Source organism: Apis mellifera, linkage group LG7, assembly GCF_003254395.2.
Source record: "Apis mellifera strain DH4 linkage group LG7, Amel_HAv3.1, whole genome shotgun sequence".
Lineage (NCBI taxonomy): Eukaryota > Metazoa > Arthropoda > Insecta > Hymenoptera > Apidae > Apis > Apis mellifera.
The window spans coordinates 3,189,367-3,210,694 of NC_037644.1; the positions used below are offsets into that span (position 1 = coordinate 3,189,367).

Below are 21,328 nucleotides of genomic sequence, written 5' to 3' on the forward strand. Positions count from 1 at the left end.
TTAACGCGATGAAATTGTTTCTCCTTCTGAGATATACATATATACACAACATGTGTATCGTGTATCTTTTAAAATTTATTTGTGGGCTTGTGTTTTAGAAAAAAAAAAAAAAAAAAAAAATGACTAATTGATCCCCGTCTCGATAGTGTGTGTACCCTCTTTCCTCATAGGTTAGAAAATAGGTTAGTTTGTAATGGGGGTTGCTGGCGTTGCAAATTAATCATAGCGATCGACATAGATGCAAAAATGCGTTTATTTGTGCATAGTAACAGCCATCTAACGATCACAAGCTTCGGTTTACAATCACTGTTTGTAGATCGTACATATATATATATATATATATATATATTTATATATAATACATGTTTTTACACACATACATATATATATATATATATATAAATATCGCTTGTAGTTGAATTATTCGTTTTAACCTGCGAGAATCCTTTATTCGTAATTTAGTGCGACGACATATTATTTATACATATCTGGTAATGCGGCAGATTTGTCATAGAAAACATTTTGTCGCTTCTATATATGTATATATATATATGTATATATATATATATACACATACATACATATATGTATATGTAAAATACACATGTACTAGGTATTAATATATTCGTGGAACAGAGGATCAATTCTAAAGGTGAAAAAGAAACTCAAAAGTTGGCATATAAAAATATCGGTTGAGGCTTGGAACGAAGTTGGACGAAGCGAGATGGAGAGAGAGAGAATGTCTCGCCTTATCTGATGGAAACTTGAGACGCTTGTAACTCGATAAATAAACTTAATAGCTCGACCAATGTTTTTGTTTACAAACTTTCGTTTTTATTTTAACCTCTTGGAATTGATCTATTAAAAATATCTCACGAATTTATTAACACTTACGTACGTATATATACATATATATATATATAAATTAGAGCAATTGTTTATTTTATTTATTTATTTATTTATTTATTTATTTCTTCCTCACTTTTTCTTTCCTTTCTTTCTTTCGATTTCATTAATTCAGTGTTATATATATATATATATATATATATATCGAGTAGTGTCTTAGTATTATCTATCTATATATCGATGTACATTAATATATTGTTATTTATTACTCGTTGTTAGATTTTTATCACTCATCCCTATTTTTTCTAACACCGCTCTCCAAACGCCAAAGGAATGTTTGTCTTATAAATTGTATATTGTCGTGCCACCGATAATCATAGATAACCACCATTATGTTATAAGATCGCTAAGATCGAGCAATACATTTCCCGATTCCCTGGTTTTAGAAGGCATAATTATTAGTTTTTACACGAGCAGTCGAACGATCTTGCTGTATTCTCAAACGGTTCGAGAGATCGTGTAATAAGTCAGAACGAGAGTTTGAAAAATGACGAAATACCCTTCTCTCGACCGATATTTGTCTCCTTTAAGCCCGATCATGTGTACCGCTCCCCCCCCCCCCATATTCCTTCAACCTATCCTCAATCACCATTCCAATCATTTCCAAATTTATATTCCTATATTCCTAATTTCTCGAGTCTGTATCACTTTCTTTCGGAACGAAAACAAGCATCGACGATTTTCGCAGGCTTTCCACGACTCTTCTCGGAGAAGAGGATCAGAGGAAAGAGGGGAAAATGAGTTAGAGAGACAAAGGCGCAGAGCAACAACGAGCCGGGCTACACACCGAGCACGAGCCTTTTCACCCGAGAACCCCTGTTCCGTCTCTCTTTTTTTCAAGGATGCAGGTACGAATCCTGGTCGCCGGTCCTGGTGAACCGACGTTGGACCACCAGGTGCGAGCACGAACAACGGAGCGACGGTGACCGGGACCCGGTATATTGTCTCTCGTGAGTCCCTAATTACCGAAACTCTCTGATCAATGACCAGGTAAAGAGAGAAAGGCAATCGGAAAGGGCTGCGGACCGTCGATAGCTACTTTTGTACTTTATAGGATTCTTATTTTAAAAGTGAATATTCAAGATGTTGAAATAGTCAAATACTCGTGAAGTATTGGAAGAAATAAAAATTATGTATAGTCGTATTCTCGATGCAAAAGGCGACCGTCTTTCGGTTAGTTTCGGCTAACATCGGTAAACTTCGCCTTCGGTAACTTTCGGCTAATGTACCGATGTTAGCCGAAAATAACCGAAAGACGATCAGTCGAAATCTTCGGTGAAATGTCTCGGTGAAATATTCGACTATCCGGACAATTTTTGTTTATGTGGACATATTTTTCAAATATTCCGATATTTCGCAATCAACGATTTTAATATCTCGACGTCGGTTTTGCTTTTCCGTATTATTTCGTTATCTAGTTATGCAGTTTTAGCTCTTCCGTTCGATCCCGTTCGAAATAAACATCGCGTATTTACTCGATATGCGCACACGTTTCATGAGAAAATCAGTTTTCTGGCAGTCCTACTTTTCCACACTCTCTCTTTTTCTCTTACACACCCTTTCTATGCCTTTCTTCTCTCCTCTTTTACAATTCTCTTTCTCCATTGCTCGCAAACTTTTTTTTGCTTTTCCGCTTTTTCGCCTTTCTCTCATTCTCCATTATCTTAATTCTCGTTCCAAAGTAGGATAATCGTTTAGCAAAGCAGCTCGAAGCATGCGTTGAAAAATACAAGACGAGGAAAACATAACCTCTCGTCCTGGACGAATCTAGATCGCTAGACAACCGTTAGATATAACCAATATCGGAAGTAGATGATGACTTGGCTCAACGCAACGGCGTCTCTCACCTTTCGTTTTGTGATAGGTAGAGTAAAATTTATGCGTATTTATATATCCGGTTGAATATAAATTAAATTTGAACGCGTTAATCTTGCTTTACGTAAACGTTATATAAATAATATGCTTTAATCAATTTCTGTCTTCGTTTTAATTTAAAACTTATATTATTAATAGTCGTAATATGACTATATAATCGTAATACGGGTTTGAATTGCGGTTTAATCGCGAAAAATATGTCACAAAAATTCGATCGGTTATCGTGACACGAGTGATGGAAGCACATCGAGAAGATCGATAAGAACGGTTATAAATCGATCGGTGGTTGACCAACTTTGGTAACCGATGGAACCGGTTCCCTTTGCCTATTCTGGATCACCGGATTTTATTCGGTTAGTCTGTTAACCGGCAGCGAATGTTGCATTGGTATCACTTTAATTTCTCCTAATTAAAGCCAACGGTTGTGTGGTTACGATCGGAAAATAATTGACTCCTATCCAATCTGTTTGGATGGAACTCGTTACAGGGTTAAATTACACGTTAAGAGAAGCCTTGATATTGATCATTTTCTTTAAATTAATTTCTCTCTCCTTCTCTCTCCTCTCTAATTTTTTTTTATCGATAAGAAAAATCATTTAACACTTTATCACAAGTGAAATCTTTCTATCCTATAATTTTACACAATCTAACCTAACCTAAAAAAATTTTTTAATTTATAAAAATTCAAACTATGCATAACATTTATTTGCAATATAAAAATTTAAACGATATTGTCTTCCAAATTAGAAAAATACTTCGATTCTAATTATTTACTCTTAGTTTTGAAACGCATTTGAATAATATTTTTCACACATGTGATTGAACGACCGGTTTAATCCAACGTTGTCGATTTTATTCGCCGAACCGTATTGTATTTCTCGCGTAATTGAAAGGTATGTGCACCAATGTTTTTTCAACGGAGTTTGTCATCGATACGCAACAAATTTCCGTATCGATCGCCACGAGAGGAGAATATGTCTCGCGCTGACACTCGGCCTAACCTCTTATTCGACGCTGCGAAAATCTCATAACCCGGGCAACGATTGACTGGCTGTGAATGAAACGAGCATACGCGTTTCTGTATTCACAATGATAATAAAAAATCGATTAACGCGTTTCACCATCACTTGTGGACCATTCGTGGTCTCTGGAAAATAATATTACGTGAAAAAAGATATTCATAGATATTTTATGAAATTCGACACGATTAATAAAGCTGCGCGTTATAACGTTATATTGATTATAGTTGTAGCAGACTAACTAGCCAGTTATCTTTATATATTGAAACGTGTTTTAATATTTTTAATAAAAGTTATAAATTGTTTGAAGTTTAATTGAATAGAAGAGATAATGATAGAGATATGAGGCATTAATTTACAGACATAATAATTTATATATGGACAACAATGAAAACAGTGATTAAAATTTTATTGTTACTCAAGATTTTTTTTTTTCATTGTATTCTTTTAGCATTTCATATTGAAATATGATATTTTTGAAATGGATAAGCATGAGAGAAAGATAATTATTGGTATAATATTTATTTTTATTTATATTTAATTTTAAATTTATACCATGATTTTATGGTTTTCCTGAAGATATTTAAAGTGTTTTTGTTTGTCACAATAAGGAAAGAATTCAAGACAAAATAAAATGAATATTACAACGATCTTTCGCATTATTAGTCACTAATGTTTATTAATGTTTCCTTTCTTTAGTTTCTTGGTGTAAGAAAATTTTGTATATATTAAAGAAATTTATTCCGTTTTATATTATCATTTCCGAAGAAGTAAAAGAAAATTATTCTATGATAATTTTTATCAATTTAGAATATGAAACGTATATTGTATTTTTAGATTATAGTACATATAATAATAAAAAGTGAAATGACAAATTAGTAATAGAAAATGATTGAAAGAAATTCATGAATAAATAAGAAATTAGATTTCAAGACTTAAAAAAACTAAAATGAATTGTGAATTAAAATATACTTAATATACTTAATAGTTTCTAGAATAAAAAATTTATAATTTTCTTAAATTATTTAATTGAAGTTAATTGAAGTTATGGAAAATGGTTGGAAATTCATGAATAAATAAGAAATTAGATTTCAAGACTTAAAAAAACTAAAATGAATTGTGAATTAAAATATAGTTAATATACTTAATATTTTCTAGAATAAAAAATTTACAATTTTCTTAAATTATTTAATTGAAGTTAATTGAAGTTATGGAAAATGGTTGAAATTCATGAATAAATAAGAAATTAGATTTCAAGACCTAAAAAAACTAAAATGAATTGTGAATTAAAATACTTAATATACTTAATACTTTCTAAAATGAAAAATTTACAATTTTCTTAAATTATTTAATTGAAGTTAATTGAAGTTATGGAAAATGGTTGGAAATTCATGAATAAATAAGAAATTAGATTTCAAGACTTAAGAAAAGTAAAATAAATTATGAATTAAAATACTTAATAGTTTCTAGAATAAAAAATTTACAATTTTCTTAAATTATTTAATGGATTTTTCATTCAGTTCTCTCTTAGATTTTTTCAAATCAAAAAAAAAAGTATCTCATATTTTTACTTTTTCCTCCATACACTTTTCTCATGAAATAAAATACCAATCAATCAATTCTAACTTACCAATAACTCAGATAAATTTTTTCAAATTTTTAAAATAAATATTCCAAGATTTTTATAATAAAGAATATTTTATAATTAACAAAATACTCTCAAAGTTTGACAAAAGCATACAGATTATTTCTAGCATTAATTTTATCAAATTAAATTTCATTTGCTCTTAAAAAAATTCTTTCGAAAAACATGATGACAAAATCCTTCAAATCAAAAAAAAAAAAAAAAAAAAAATGTGTCGAACGTGGCGCAATTAAAAACGCCAAGCAATTTGGTTCGTCGTTCGATAATTGATGTCGAGTACGTCCTTTTTTCTTTTTTTTTTTTTTTAATGATGATTCTCGGAAGTTATCGACTGCGCGCCAAGAAAAATTTCCTCTCCGGGGAATAATAGCGTTTCGAAAGGGGTTGACGATCGTGAGCGAGCGTTGGATAGGAAGATCGGCGCGATAACGCGCGCCTCCGTGATTGGTGGGAGGAGTGGTGGTTCGAGATTGGCGATTAAGCGGAGACCGTGCGATCTTGTCACGTTGCATCGCGTCGAAAGCAAATCCTTTCCGATTTTACGCGAGATAAACGAAATCGTGCGTGGGGAAGAGCAGCCATCACATGGTCTTGTACATCATCTCGTCTATTCGTGTATATCAAGCGAGATTCGTGATTAGCGACGTTTCTCGAATGGAAGAAGAGGGGTCTAGTTGTAAACTAGACTGCGTGTTGCGAAACGCATACGAGAGGATGCAAATGCGATTCTCGTGTATACGCAACAACAGTGCTTAATCAAACGTGTTTCCTCCCGATTTGAATGCAATATAACGGAGATATTATAATTTGATCGCTCGAGCGTCGATGGAAATTGTTGTTTTTATTTTCGATCTATTTAAAATTTTAAATTATACGCTGAATTAAATTGAAATTAAATTAGATATTGTGGACACGTTATGGATTTTGATAGTAAGTTGAAAAGAATATTTTATTGAGCGAGAAATACTTAAATGGAAAAATCAGATCGGGAAAAATTTTATACGATATTTGTGTAAAGGGGGGGGGAAAAAAAATAAAAGGAATTAGAGATGGCCTTCGTCGTGACCATCATCACGTTCTCTCTTAGAATAATTATAAGTAACGAGATGCTTAATACGTTACTGTTCGTGTTCTGTAATCTTAAAGTGAAACGATGCGATAAAATCTTTTTCATGGGATATTAGTATTCAAGCGAGCAAGTTCATATTCTTTGAAACAATCAAAGTGTCTTAGAATCGTGTTTCTTGGATCTGTCTTGGGTCATTTGAACAGAAATACATTTACAGAGTCATTCTAAAATTTCACCACATTTGTTAATCAATTGTATTATTTGAATTTCCTATATGAAAATGCGTATTTATTTTGAAATAAGTTGTGAATAAGGTTAGAATTACTCGCGATATCTTGCTTGCATGGTAAACCGTACAAGTCGGTAAGGTAGTATATTCTCGGTATTACAGAATTTTCTGTTATCAACTATCGACAAACTTATTTCACTGGTTTTCTGCTCTATCCCTTGATAAATTAATCTGTAAAATTAAAGTTTTTCACGATTTTTTATTCGATTTATTTTTCTCTCTTTCTTTTCTTTTCTAGAATATTCATATATTTAAAAAATATCTCGCATCCTTCTGGATAGAATAAGTGAATTATTTTCTCTAAATAGTTTTGCAATCTTAAATAATTTAATCATCAATCTATATTTATTTAATAACGAGCACAGCCTTTTTAATCCATTTTATCGATCAATTATTGATAAACATCAAATAAAAAGAATTATAAACATTTTTTTTTTTTTTATATAATTTAATTTGATTCTCACATAATCAGGTAATTAGTGATTGCCACCTTTTACATTCGTATCCATTTATTTGATTATCGAATGAAAAAAAGATTTGTTCCCACGGAACTGTAATCGCGGAAAGGCGATTAATTAAATGCAAATACAGCCACGTCTCAAATAGACAAAATACAGTAACACGACCGCATGAAAATTGCGATCCTCTGTGTTAAAGGTTATTCAACGATTCCAAGCACACATTCCATTCCCCCTTTACACCATATTTTATCACAATTCAATTGCCCTGCTTTGATGACAAAAGTTCTTTGATAATTATGCTAATTGAATGCAACTTAACAACCACCAAGTGGCAATCCAATTTTACACACACATATATAAATATACAAAACTTAGACGTGGAGATAATTCGATAACATGCTATTTACAAATAAATAGATATATATATATATATAAATTTTTCCAAATCAAAAAATTTTCCAATTCTTCTTATCCAACTTTTAATTTCGTTAATAAGATCCCAAATTCGAAATAAATTCTCGATAATAAATATATCATATATCATATATTCTTTTATAACAACAAATTATTTTATATTTTAAACAAATAAATATATAACTTGGAAATCATCGATTATTCGAATCGATGATAAAATTATCAATGAAACTTCTCTCATCAAAAAAAAAAAAAAAAAACCTCGTTAAAAAACGCGTTAGATCTAGAATAATTGAGAGAAAAAGTGGATCTCTTCGAGATTTTTCTTTCTTCCGTCCCTATATATTGGTTTCCACGAGGAACGTCGATGAACGGAAACTCGAACTCCACAGGAGGAGTCTGTCTCGTTAGTCTTCGAGACCGATCGAGTTGATGAGTTCCCCGAGTAACAAGGGATTGGCCCAGATAGAAGAAGAGTTCGGCCATCGAAGAAGCGGATGCCTATTCGAAACTTTCCAACTTGCTCTCAGTTTCGTTACCGATGATATTCGAGACTTTGGACACAAGGAAAGGGTTGAAGTGATGAAAATCTGACGAGAAAGGGGAGGGGAGAGGTGGAAGGAAATTGCCAACGAGAGAGGATCCTCGAATTTGAGGAAATAAAAGATTTTTTTTTCAACCGATTGTCCAACATCATCCATAACGATTATTTTCAACGTTTCTTCTGATGAGAAATGTAAAATTTCTCGAGTCGAATATTAATTAATTAATTTATTTTAGGCTAAGGTGCTTTATCGAGGAATATTTATATTTAGTGAGGAAAGGAAAAATTTTTTGATTAAACAAAAGTTATCATTTATATTCATAGATACATCGAATTTTTTATTATATAACAATTGGACATTTTAATTTTATTATATTATACGTTGGAACAATGAATAATAATTTTATTTACGTTTGCATCATTGATCGAAGATTACGAAATTCTAACCTAGCTTTTCCAAAGTATTAAGTTTTAATCAATAATAACGTCCCTCGAGAAGTTAAAAAGTGCTTCGAGAATTCTTCTAATAAAAAAAAAAAAAAATGGCTCTTGACAGCTTTCGTCTTCCATTCTTTCTCAAGAAGAATAGAAAAACAACACTTTGATCAAACTTTGTAATTTTCGTTCATTAAAATGTTTTTTTTTTTTTTTTTTTTTTTCTAACAAAATATTCACGATAGATCAATGCAATAATTTTTCCATCCTACTTCGATGTAATAAAACAATAATCAAATCTTTCGAGGAGCGAGAAAGCTAAGAAAATTTCTTGGAAAACTTTTTTTTTTTTTCGAGTGACGTGGATGAATACACTGTCGACACACAGTGTTTGTGGTTTAGGTTTAACGTAGGAGGGTACGGCTATGTTTTCCATAGGTCGTCTGTTGAGGGCACCCCCTGTGGATTAATTGGAACCTAACCCTGCGCGTATTGATCCAATAACATGGGTGCTGGATACACAAACCGAGGGAGAGAAAACTCTGAGAGAGCGAGAGAGAGAGAGAGAGATATTCCGAGAGGCAACGAGAGAGGAATAAAAAGGGAAAAAAAGTATCATATTCGATTAATCACATTAGAAATTCTATACCCTTTAGAACATTTTTTTCTATCTCTATACATCTTTTACTACTAATCGAAGAAATTCCTTCCTTTCTTTTCTTTCTTTCTTATCGAATTTAATTATCGAACGTTTAAACTCGTCCGGCAAAAAAAACTCCACTTTACGCAACGGCACGAGTCGACTAGTCACGTTGTAGTAGTCTACGCTTGATCCGTAGATTGATAGACGATGCTACGTGTGTGTGTACGTGAGCGCACAGCGAAACAGGTAGAAAAAAGAAGGAGCGAGGCCCTAACCGTATCCCCCCTCCTCTCGAAGAACTTGGCATAAAAGTGTTTAAAGCGAGGTTATTTTCATCCGCGCCATCTGACGATCCTGCGACGAACCCGTGTCCCGTGTTAATTGCACACCTTAATTAAAATTAATATCGTCCAAATTAAAATAAATTGAGCCGCCCTCTCGTTTGAGAGAGAGAAAGAGAGAGAGAAAAGGGAGAAAAAGGGAGCGCCTCGAATTGAAACGAACACGAGTAAGGGTTGTGTTCCGTGACGCGCGACATTTAATCCTTTCGATCACGGCACGTTGCAATTATTTTAATGGACGTTTATGCGTGTTACTTGCAAATGAGTCATTCGTGTGTCGCCCTTCCCTCCCTCGTGCCCGCCCTCCGGTCAATCTTTTCCTCGCCCCTCTTTCCGATTCTTGTTGCTCGATCACTTCTAAGGAGAGTTTACGTTTCCTTCGAGTCGAGCGTGGCGCTTCTCGTTCGATATATATATATATACATATATATATCGTGAATAACCGTTCTTCTCTGTGGGTCGGGATAACGAAACGGATCGAGGTATATACAATTCGTAAGATTTCAAGCAGCTTCAATTTCAATTTCGATTTATTGAACAATTTCACGTCTCCCTTCTAATTCTCTTTTTACATATTGTTATTATCATTATTATTATATGTATTCGTAAAAAATCTCGAATAACGAATTCTTTTTCGCATATATTGTTCCTTACAGGCGGGATATTAAATTTTATCATATCGATATATAAATCGTATTCTTCTACGTGTGTGCATTTCTATGATACAAGTAAGAGGCAGTGATATTTAATGTAACATATAAAGTTTACGATGATGTGTTTTGCATCGCCTTGTAACTGCAAAGAGGCTGTGCTTGCAACCGCGCAATGCATGCAAATTGCGCGCCGTTTTATTCGCACGCCTTTCCTAGATTCTCTCGAATCTATTCCTCACTATTTTTTCCCGCGTTATCGTAAATTGTCCGGCTCGAGAAAACGACTTAGAAAAGGAAAGGAAAGAAAAAAAGTGCTGCTCGCGCAGCGCGCGTCGCGTGTAAACACGTATAATATAAATAGAGACGGAGAGTGGGAAAGAAAGAGTGAGAGAAAAGAAGACGTGTATCGCATGTCGACGCGCGCGCTCGGGTAAATAGATAAACACAGCGTGTCAGTCGAGTAATAAAGCGAAGGTGAAAATAATTTCTCGGCTAAAGTTAAATTTTTATCTCGATATAAATATATATATATATATACACGTGTATATAAACACAAAAATATATATATATATATAATATACAGATATCTAAAACGGATTAATACAAATGATCTAATCTAACGTAACAATGTCTACACAACAACGACATCTGCGCGTAAACGATGCGTACTCTAGGCTCTACACATCTATGAGGGATTTCTCTTGTCTAAGGTGTCTCTCACGAGGGCGATGAACATGGCGGAGCCAGTATTCTGTTTTTCCATTATCTTCTCGCTTCTCGGGCTGGCCTCTCGCTTCTCTTTTTTTTTCTTTTTCACGGATTCTTCGATCGATCGCGTTTCTCCCAAACGAATTTTCTCTTCTCGATAAATAGCCAAATGTACACAATTGCGGTGACCTCCAGGTGACCAAGCATTGTCGTTGTCCGTCCTCCGGGTGAAAACTCCGGTGAAAACGAACCAAGGGGTATATACCTGCCACCACCTCCTCCTCCTCTCTCGTTTTCCTCGCGATCAAACGTGTCGCCGCCTGGCGGCTGTGCCCTCTACTAACCGACGAGGAAGGTTAAATGACAACCCACCCCATTCACCCGGCATACTACCACACCATCACCTTTTCACCACCAGCACTAGTAACCACCATTGCTCTCCCATCTCCACGTGCATCTACGAGGCCACCAATACTGTCACTACCACCATCACCACACTACCACCATCACCACACTACCACCACCACCGCCGCCGCCGCCACTGCCGTTGAAATCCGACTCCGACGACCACCAAGTCTCTCTCCCTCTTTCGTTCTCTCTCACTCTCGCTCATTCTCTCTCATTCTCTTTCTCTCTCTCTCTCGAATCGCAAACGTGCCGCGCCCGTTAATTCAACGGCTAATCAATTCTCACAGTGATCTCTGCATGCCGTAACTAGAAGAAGACTCGACCCCCTCTTCTCTTTTCTTCTCCCTTTTTCTTCCTTTTTTTTTCATTTTTTCGAAATAGGTGGAATAACGGCGAATTTTAATGGAGGTAATTGCAAATCGAAAATTCATCATCCTTTCTGATGAGATCCGTGACTTGGTCGTTGCATCCGATAATATTCCCGCCCTTTTCTTCCAAATCCTTAATAAATTTCGAATATAACTCTTCTCTCTGATTGGTTCATCAGAATTCTTGTGCCATTGCTACTTGTTTACATGAATCGGTTTGATTGAACAGGTCGAAATGATCCGTCGCGATGAGCCGGTAAAGGTAGAGCGCCGCTAAACGTGTACGTGTGTGTATACGTGTATATGCGCGCGCGCGCGCGCGCGTGTACGTACGTCATTCGAACACCGATCGAACGTCGGCCGCTCCGTAGAAACTCTGATCGAAACTAGGGAAACCAGGCAACCTAGAGGGGGAGTCGATTAGAGAGGGGAGGCGGGCGGGGTAGGAGAAAGGGAAAGAGAGGGACGGCGGTGTACGGGGTACGATCGACCTAAACCCGACGTTAACCTTTTCATCGACCCCGTTCGAGTTCTTCACTGCGCCCCGTCGTGGCGCCTCTTTAATCCATGTTACAACACACACTGCGTATACACACAACAACGCACACAAACGAGCCCGATTCATTATTCAATAATGTAAATATCCGCGATTGCAGATATTTCGGGTGTATTGCGGAGACACGCGGAGAGGATGATATCACGGGGAACCGATCATCGCCTTCCCCCCCCCTCCCCTCTCCGTCCATTCCCCTCCCCTCGCCTTCCCCCTCCCCTCCTATGGGAACTAGGCCAAGCAAGGCGATATCTCGTCGCGGCGAAGCAGTTGAAAACTGAAAAAATTATTATTGGCCACCAGTCTCGTTCTCTTCGAAGGATGCACGAGGACGAGAAGAGAAATCGAGGAGAAAACTTCTTTTCTTTTTCACGCGCTGCAAATTCGATCTTGGAAAATTATATAGGAAATTTTGAAATATTCTGTAAATGGAAATCGACGTATAAGGGGGAGGGGGGAGAGAAGAGGGAAAAGGATATTACGATCGACACGAGGAACGTTGACACGGGGGTGAAAAACACGCACACAGAGAGAGAGCACCTAAAGCTTACAGAGAGCTGGAACGTTACGGGCATCGCCATCTTGCCAGTACAGACATCACGACACCGTTCAAAATTTCACTGTGTTTGATTGGCGATCGTTCGTCGGTAACTTAATCTCTCGTGGAACGGATCCACGATATCTTCTCCTTGTTTCTTGTGGAAGAGAGGAGGGGATCGAGAGAAGAGTGTGTCGGATATGTTGGATGGATGAAAATGCTTCTTTTTTTTTTTTCTATCCCCTCCCCTTTTCTTTTTTTTTTTACGTAACATCGATCCTAAGCGCGATACACGTTCTTTCTTTCTTTCTTTCGCGAATCAAATGGTCGTTCGTTCGAACAGCCGCACCTTGCGGAAGCTGCCTTATCGACCGGAAACCGGTGACGGCATCCACGCTGGCAAGAATTAAGAGACACCTTAGAGACCAGTCCTCTTCCATCTTTCGACGTGTAGGAATTGTCTCGCGAAAGGCAACGCCTCCTCGAATACACAAAATCCTTTTTCTTCTTTCTTCTTTGATCCTCTTCGTCCATTTATCAGTTACCAACCGATGAAATGTTGTACACGTAACGTTATTATTATACTCGTACGTATACGTGTCACGAAGCACAAACGTGTACACGCAGAAACACTCCCCCCTCTACTTTCTCTTCTTCCACTTTTTTCTCTTTCTATCCAAAGAAGAAGAAAAGGAAAGGAACACTGAAGCGACGTATATCTCGACGAAGGGCCACGGGACGAGGACAATGTCCCATCACACCAGTAACTCTTTAAAGGCGTACTGCTGTGACAAGACAATATCCCCGGCGACGTGAATATATATATATATATATCTCTCTCTCTCCCAAATTCAAAATCCAGAATCCAGAATCCTTTTTCTCATCTCCTTCCTTCTTCCTCCACCTTCTCAGAGAGAAAGGAATAAAGAGTGACACAGAGAGGATGGGAAAAAAGTTGCCTCGACGCGGCGAAGAAATTGCCCGCCGCTCGCCCCCTCCTCCCTCTCTCTCTCTCTCTCTCCTCCTCCTCCCCCCTCTTCTCCGCCGCGAAGAGTTCGCGCGCGGCAAGCGATGCATTGACGATGGCTCCCGGCACCCGACCACCGAGCAGGAGTAGTAGGAGAAGAGTCTGTCTTTACGGGAAAACGTTGTTCAGGCGTCGGCGGCTGCGGCGGCAACGGTCGTCGTCTCGTAGGCGTCTCTCGCTGCGACTGAGGGTGATATCGCTCGGTCGAGCGTCCCGACGGCACTGCGTCGCTCGCTCGCGACGGCGCCTCCGCACCCTGTCCCTCCCTCCCTCCCTCCCCCCTCGGCTCGTGGCGGCGGCGGCGGCGGCGGCAAGGCGGCGATGGTGGAAGGGTGGAAAAAGGGTGGATGGATGGCTGGATGGATGGTCGGCGGTGCGCGCGCGTGTCTGACCGCGCATATCCCGCTCGGCGGGGGGGAGGGGAGGGGAGCGGGCCTCGCGCTTCGGCCAGCCCGAACAAGGGCGGCAGAGCAGCAGCAGGAGGAGGAGGAGGAGGAAAGTAACCCTCGACGTTGCCGAGGGCCATCAGGGGAGGAAGGGAGGGACGACTACTACTGTATATATATATATATATCGCGTTGCTGCTTACGCTCTCCACATTGGAAATACTGGAATCCACACCGGCTCCCCCTCCCCCTCCCCTCTGTTTCTCTCGTTACTTCTCGTTACTTCTCGCGCGTTCCGTCTTCCGGTATTCGAAGAAGAAGAAGAAGAAGAAGAAGATTCGGGGTCATGGCTGGCTTCGACCACCAGTTGTGCCTTGATCCTGGGGCGACTATCGAAGAGGAGGGAAAGGGGGAGGGTTATACGTTGACGGATCGGAAGAAATTCGAACGACTTTCAATGAATGATAATTTAAAAAGTAAGGAGATAAGGTCAGTCAGGTTTTTTAATCGTCGCGAATGAGAGAGAGAGAGAGAGGGAGAGGGAAGGAGGAAGGGAGAGGGAGGGAGAGAGAGTTGCTTTGACCGGCGAGAGTGCCAATGAACCTGGTTACACGTGGAAACGTGGAGTTTCATTGAGATTCACGTAACGCGAGCCGAACGTTACGGATTGTAACTCGAACGACAAAAAGGGTGGAAGAAGAAATAATTTCGGGTACGCGAGACAATATTTCCCCTCGAGTATTCTTTTAAAAAAAATTTCGAAAAATTCCATCCTCTCGAAATATATATTTCTCGCTCGAATTATCAATTAGCGTGAACGTGTGATAACTGGGAAGAAGAAATCTCCCTTCGTGAAAGATGGAGAATAGGAAGAGAAAAATCGGATAGGGAAAGGAGAGAAGGAAAAGCCGGTTAATAGATAGAGAGAGAGAGAGGAGTTTACGTGGAAATTAGGCGGCACGGAAAGAGAAAAAGCAGCGTCGCATCTCGATAGACGTTCCGCAGGGGTGGAACGTTGCGAAAGAAGGGAGAGAAAGAGAAAGAGAGAGAGAGAGAGAGGTACGAAGGGGAGTATTGATCCACCAGCTGCGCGTTCTCTCACCCTCCACCCCCGCTCTCTGCCCATCCTGCCGTCCCCCACTGGCCGACTCCCTCGCCCCGAATGGCTCGCCCCGTTTCACTTCGCCTCCCTTCCCTCTCTCTCTGTTTCTCTGTCTCTCTGTCTCTCTCTCTCTCTTTCTCTGTCTCTCTGTCTCTTTCTTTCTCTCTATTCTTCGTTCCTCCTCAGCGACGGGAACGATCCATTCGCGACCGCCATCGACCTGTCCTTCCAGCTTCCTTCCAACGAATTATTCCATCCTGCTGCTTAAAATTCTATCTGAAAATTCCGTTTCGATTATCACACGCGCGAATATGAAGATATTCATAATAACGAAAATATTCGGTTATTATTTCTTTTTTTTAAGTCGTCTCTTGTTCTTGTTTATCGTCCGTTCGAAGCCATCCGTAGATCATCGCGCGCAGAGTTATCCTTGCTCGCTCGCACGAACATTGTTCGTCTCCTTTCCTCCGATTGCTACGCGCGTCTCTTCTTCTCTTCCTTCCTTCCTTCCTTCCTTTCTTTGTTTCTTCCTTCCTTTCCACCCCCGGGGAGCGCTTCAGACCGCCGCATCGCGTTCCCTCGACCTCTGCACCCCGCACGCTCCTTCGTCCACTTGGTGCGTTCCCCCCTCGCGGCGATACAACCGAATCGGAGTAACGTACCCCTCCCCTCCCGATAAAACTACCCTCGCTATCCGTCTCCTCCTTCTCTCCTTTTTTGTACGTGGTCCAAGCAAAATTCTGGTGGAGGAAGAGACTTATTCTTCTTCTTTCTTTTGTGGGGTTCGTGGATCGTCGATCGATTTTTGTTTCAATTCTTTCGGATTAGTTAAGGTTAATGATTAATAAAATTATAAAATGTATTGATATTTGTTCTTGGATTTGGATTTATTATTATTAGAGGATTTTTTATGTTATTATAGGAGGATTTAGGATTAAGTGGAGTTCGATAATGGAATGTGACGATTTGTAATTTTTATCTTACGTGGGAATGGAGGATGCGTTTTAATGGACGGAGGGGATATCAATTGCACGCGTGATGGTTGAAGTGATGGAAGTGGATAGAGGAAAAAAATTCAATTTAGAAAATTATAAAATATTGAAAATATATTTGTAATATTCAAGTTTATATTGAAATATTATTCTTCGAATTTCTAAAAATTAATAAATACGTAAATATTTTAATTTAAATTAATTTTAATTGTTTAAAAGGATTTAAAAATTGTTCTATTTAAATTGTATTTGCACGTCGTATTTTCTTGAACGTCAAGTTGAGGATTGGTATTTTTCAATTGCAATTTTTAATTGTGGAATTGAAGGAAAAAATCTGGCGATGTTAAATTGAAAGATTATAAGATAAAAGATTAAATTCTGAATTAAATTCTTTTTTTAATGTAAAAATATTGTTATTAATGAATAACAATATTCGTTCGTTGTCCTTCGATAATTTTTTATAATTCTATCTTTATTATTCCCTTTTAACTACTCTTCATTTAATTTCATTCGAATTTGATATCTAACAAACGATCAATGTATAGAATTCATCGATTATTTTGAAAAAAAAAATTATTATCATCTTTATTTACGATATTATTTAATCGATAGATTTTGATAGATTTTGTAGATTAAGAAATAAAGTTAAAAAACAAGTAATATAATATAAATTTTAATTTGTTAAAGATCTGTTCAAATTTCGCCATCCTATAATTTCGTCATCGTTCACTTTCCACAAAATCAATATTCAACTCTTGTAAAGTGAATTTAGATAAAGAGAGAAAAGAATTACATATTATATAAAATGTCAATGTAATGAATAATTCTGAAAGACTTGAAATGAACACAAAAGTATATAAAAATATCGATCGAAGCAATATTTATTAAACGATATTACAATTAAAGTTCTCATTAGATGAGAGAAAATAAATGATTGTCTCGATCTATCTTTTTTATAATTTTGTCTAAGGCAAGCTTAAATTGTTCGATAAATAACTTAATAATTTAAATAAATTTTTAATATTTTTGCACAACTTTGTATTTATTTTGGCCTCTGAAATCGACCTTCCAAAAGTTTCTTACGAATTTATTAACATTCCGTATATATACATACTTTATATGATCCCAAAGTTTCATAACGTTTTGAATTTACAACTTAATGCACTTTCCTTATTATTTGGATGCATTATATTATATTTTGAGAAATTCATATTTATTGAATTAATATTTAAGAGAAAATAAATAGCTTTCTTCGTATCTTTTTAATTTTTAACTAGTATGTTGAGATAATTTATACCAAGTAACTTAAAATAATGCGAAATTATAGCATTATAATTCCATTTTATATCGATTACACCATTATAACTTTCAGCTCTCCTTATTGATATATGATTAACCACGCTTATTATCGTAACAAGTGTAGACATAGATTAAAACTTGTAATTCAGTAAAAATGACGAATTAATGATAATTAAATAATAAACAGCAATGACATTATCCAATTCTCCCTTTTTAAAACTTCAAAACCAATCGCATTTTCAAAGAATTTTATCTTTCCCACGCGAAAACTACGTTATCCATTCCAATTGTTGTATCGATCGTTGGTAAAACAAAGATGTCGCGCACTTTCTTATCGATCGAATTCAAATCTTTCAGGCGTAAAAAATAAAAGCCGCAGTTGTTTTTTGCTCGAGGCAATTTGTCCAATATCGTTTCAGAAATTAATTTTCCGGTATTTACGATCCACAAAAGAGATCGATCAAAGGTTTTCACTTACCTTGAGAATTCGAGGATTTCGTAGATCGAAAAATCCTGGAGGAGACGTTATCTCGAAACGACGATGGCCGCGTATCCTGTGAGAATAAAAGTCACAAATTACTCGATTATCCCTTTTCGAATGTAATTAATTAATTTTCAACGAATTATTGAATTAAACTTACTGAACTTCAATTTTGGTGAAAAAAAATCTATGAAAACATAAGGTAGGAATAGCTAAAAGCACGCACGCTTTCAGTATCAGCAATGGTATTATCTGAAACGAGAAAGAAAATATGATAATCATTTGATTTTTAATGAAGTGAATCTTTTATTTTATATCTTAAATCAATTTCTTTTTTCGCTCTATTTATAAAATTACGTTTCCTAATATTCAAATAACTTATAATACAATTTATTATATTATTTCCCTACTCTACAAGCTAAAGAAAAATTAATAATAATTAATTTTATCAAAATGATTATTCTCTCCTAATAATTATATTAAATTATATTAAAACATTAAAAATTATCAATCGATAAAAATGAGTATATAGTGGCGAGTGAGACTTAAATAATCTTTATAATAATCCATTGTTGATAATCCATTGATTTTTTGAAATAACGAACTAATGAAATTTCACAGACAAGGAGAGAAATGTGCGCGAAGGAAGCCTGATTCGAAACATTTCCAACGCGTTTGAAGCATGTTTCAAACGTAAATTCGCGTAATGGCGCGCGATGCATGGAACAAGCCGTTGAAAAGAAAATGCGCGAAAGCTCAGTCGGCAACCTCGCCCGCCGAACACAATGAAAATCCACTTGCACGGAAAGCGTTTTTTCCACTCGCTCTACCCTAATAATTAAAAATCTCACTTGTTGTTAATCACACACTGGGTATCGAGTTCCATTTACGATTTTCACGCTATTGTAGCGAAATTTAATCGTCTGCGAGATCAAATGAGCTCTCCGTAAAAATTTCAAGATACGTTTCGAGTAAACGGCAACCCTTTTGCCCGAAAAGGTATAATTAATCGAATTGCGTTCCTCTTTTATCCTTGTCTTTCCGTTACAAAATGTTTATTCGTCTCAAGCATCTCTCCTAATAATATTAAAATTAAAAATTAAAAATAATTTCTATATCTTGCAGAAAAATATTTCTTTATATTATAAAATGAATAATTTACGAGTCATTTAATAAAGTAGTATTACGAGGTTTCTTACTATACGAGAATTTTGATAAAATTATGGATATTTAATTGTAATCCAAAGAACGATAATTAGAAATAAAATAAACGCTCCGTTTATTTCGATTATATTAAAAATATATTATTTTATATATATATTTATATATATATTATTTTATTTATATTTTATTTTTTTTATTTATATATATATTATATATTTTATAATTTATAATGTATTATAATTAATTTAATAAGTTGTTTCATCGATTGATTGCGAAAAAAAATAAAATTCCTAATCAATGACAAATCGATATGTGTTTCAGCGCCGGCATGGAGGCGGCGAACGGTGCGATCGAGCACGACTTTCACAATGCTTTGGTGCCTATAAACGGTAGCCATTCAGGCAGCTCCGGGAGGAGTACACCGAATGGCGGCGACCCAGCACCCGGCAAACTCTTCGTGGGTGGCTTGTCCTGGCAGACCAGCAGCGAGAAACTCAGGGAGTACTTCGGCATGTTCGGTACCGTCACCGATGTCCTGATCATGAAGGATCCGGTTACACAGGTCGGTTTACTCGATGGAAGCTCTCCGTCGGCTTGTCCATCTCCATCGGTGGCCCGTTTCGCCGGTTCTTAAAAATCCAAATCGAATGAATCGATTCGTTTCCTTTTTCCTTCGTTGAGAGATCCGAGAAACGTATTTCTCAAAAGTATATATATATATCGAGAGATATGCTCGGGCGGACAGGCCACCGAATTCGTTGAATTTCTTTTGTCCATTTCCTCCTCGATAGGTCAAATCGTTCGCATCGGCGTTATCGGCCGAGTCGAAGGGAAAAAAAAAATTCGGGATCCGGGATGGGACGGGAGGGCGTAAGAAAAAAAAAAAAAAAAGAAAAGAAAAGAAAAGAAAAGAAAAAAGAAAAAAAGAGGAAAAAAAAAGAATGATCGAAACGCAATTCGCCTCGAGGAGATTCGATGCACCAGTTTCTTCCTTCCACTTTTGCACGAGACTTCACACAGTAGATTGTAGAGAGAAAGTTGTACTAATCGATGTAACTAATTGCTGAGACAGTGTAAAGGAAGTAGAAGCGTATTTTGGTATTTTATTGTATTAAAACATGTATTTAAAAAAAGTAAAAAGGTGGAAAAGAGGCAGAGGCTCGTTTCTATGAGAAAAAAAAAAAAAAAAAAAAAAAAAAAAAAAAAGGAATACGTTCGCATACGGGATTCGAAAGAGATCACGAACGAGGACTGTGGGCATATAATAGATTATTATCGTATTCGGTAGCGATGCAATTAACGACCGTAACTTCAGTTGAATCTTATATATTTATTCGAAGTCCTTGTCTCACGTAATCCTAGAATGTTTGTCTTACATTGGCTTGGACAGTCTTGCATGTAAACGGTAGTTTGGTAGTATTTAGTTAACTGTACATAAAAGGAGATTTTTTTATGGTACCTATTATTTTACATACAGAGTACGATATCGAGATAAACGAGACAGGATACGTTTTTTTTTTTTTTTTTTTTTTTCTTTATTATAAATATATACTTTTAATATATATTTATGTATATATATACATAAAGAGAACGCGACGGTGATGAATGAAAAAGCTTTCTCGCTCGGAGAGCAAAGCTGTAGAGAAAAACGCAAAACGAAAAAGATAATCGCGTGCGTTTTAAACCGATTAACCTGTTCGCTGAACCTCTTCGAGTCACCGTTAATAAATGTTCGTTGATATCGATAGTCGATAACTTTCGAAACAGCGAACAGGTTAATAATTGTCAAATCACCGGATACCACGATGATGATCGATTATTAGGCAGGTTGGTCGGAAAGCTAAAAAAAAAGACAAAAAAAAAGAAGGAGTACTCGTTATATAAAGAAACGGCGTAAGCGTGCGAAAACGAGACTGCACGAGGCGAACTGGCGAAAAGCAAAAAAAACGAAAGGGAGAGAGAGAGAGTGAGAGCGAACGAGCGAGCGAGCGAGCGAGAGAGAGAAAGC

At 36.8% G+C, this 21,328-nt stretch overlaps 1 protein-coding gene, 1 long non-coding RNA gene and 1 other non-coding gene across 3 annotated transcripts in view; 2 read left to right on the forward strand and 1 right to left on the reverse strand.

Moving 5' to 3' along the window:
- Positions 1 to 16,532, forward strand: part of LOC100577723 — a 45,214-nt gene extending 28,682 nt beyond the window's left edge. Inside the window, exons 2-3 of the long non-coding RNA XR_119924.4 lie at positions 1,595 to 1,856; positions 16,307 to 16,532. This is a non-coding gene — a long non-coding RNA (uncharacterized LOC100577723). The remainder of the gene's footprint in view (positions 1 to 1,594; positions 1,857 to 16,306) is intronic.
- The window catches only part of LOC100578236 (RNA-binding protein Musashi homolog 2), a 126,093-nt gene that overhangs the window by 99,652 nt on the left and 5,113 nt on the right, over positions 1 to 21,328 (forward strand). The window contains exon 4 of the mRNA XM_026441767.1: positions 19,642 to 19,882. Within this exon, the coding sequence (XP_026297552.1) occupies positions 19,642 to 19,882 (241 nt within the window). The remainder of the gene's footprint in view (positions 1 to 19,641; positions 19,883 to 21,328) is intronic.
- On the reverse strand, positions 13,593 to 13,683 carry Mir1000 (microRNA 1000). The gene has a single exon (NR_034313.1). It is a non-coding gene; the product is annotated as a microRNA 1000 (primary transcript).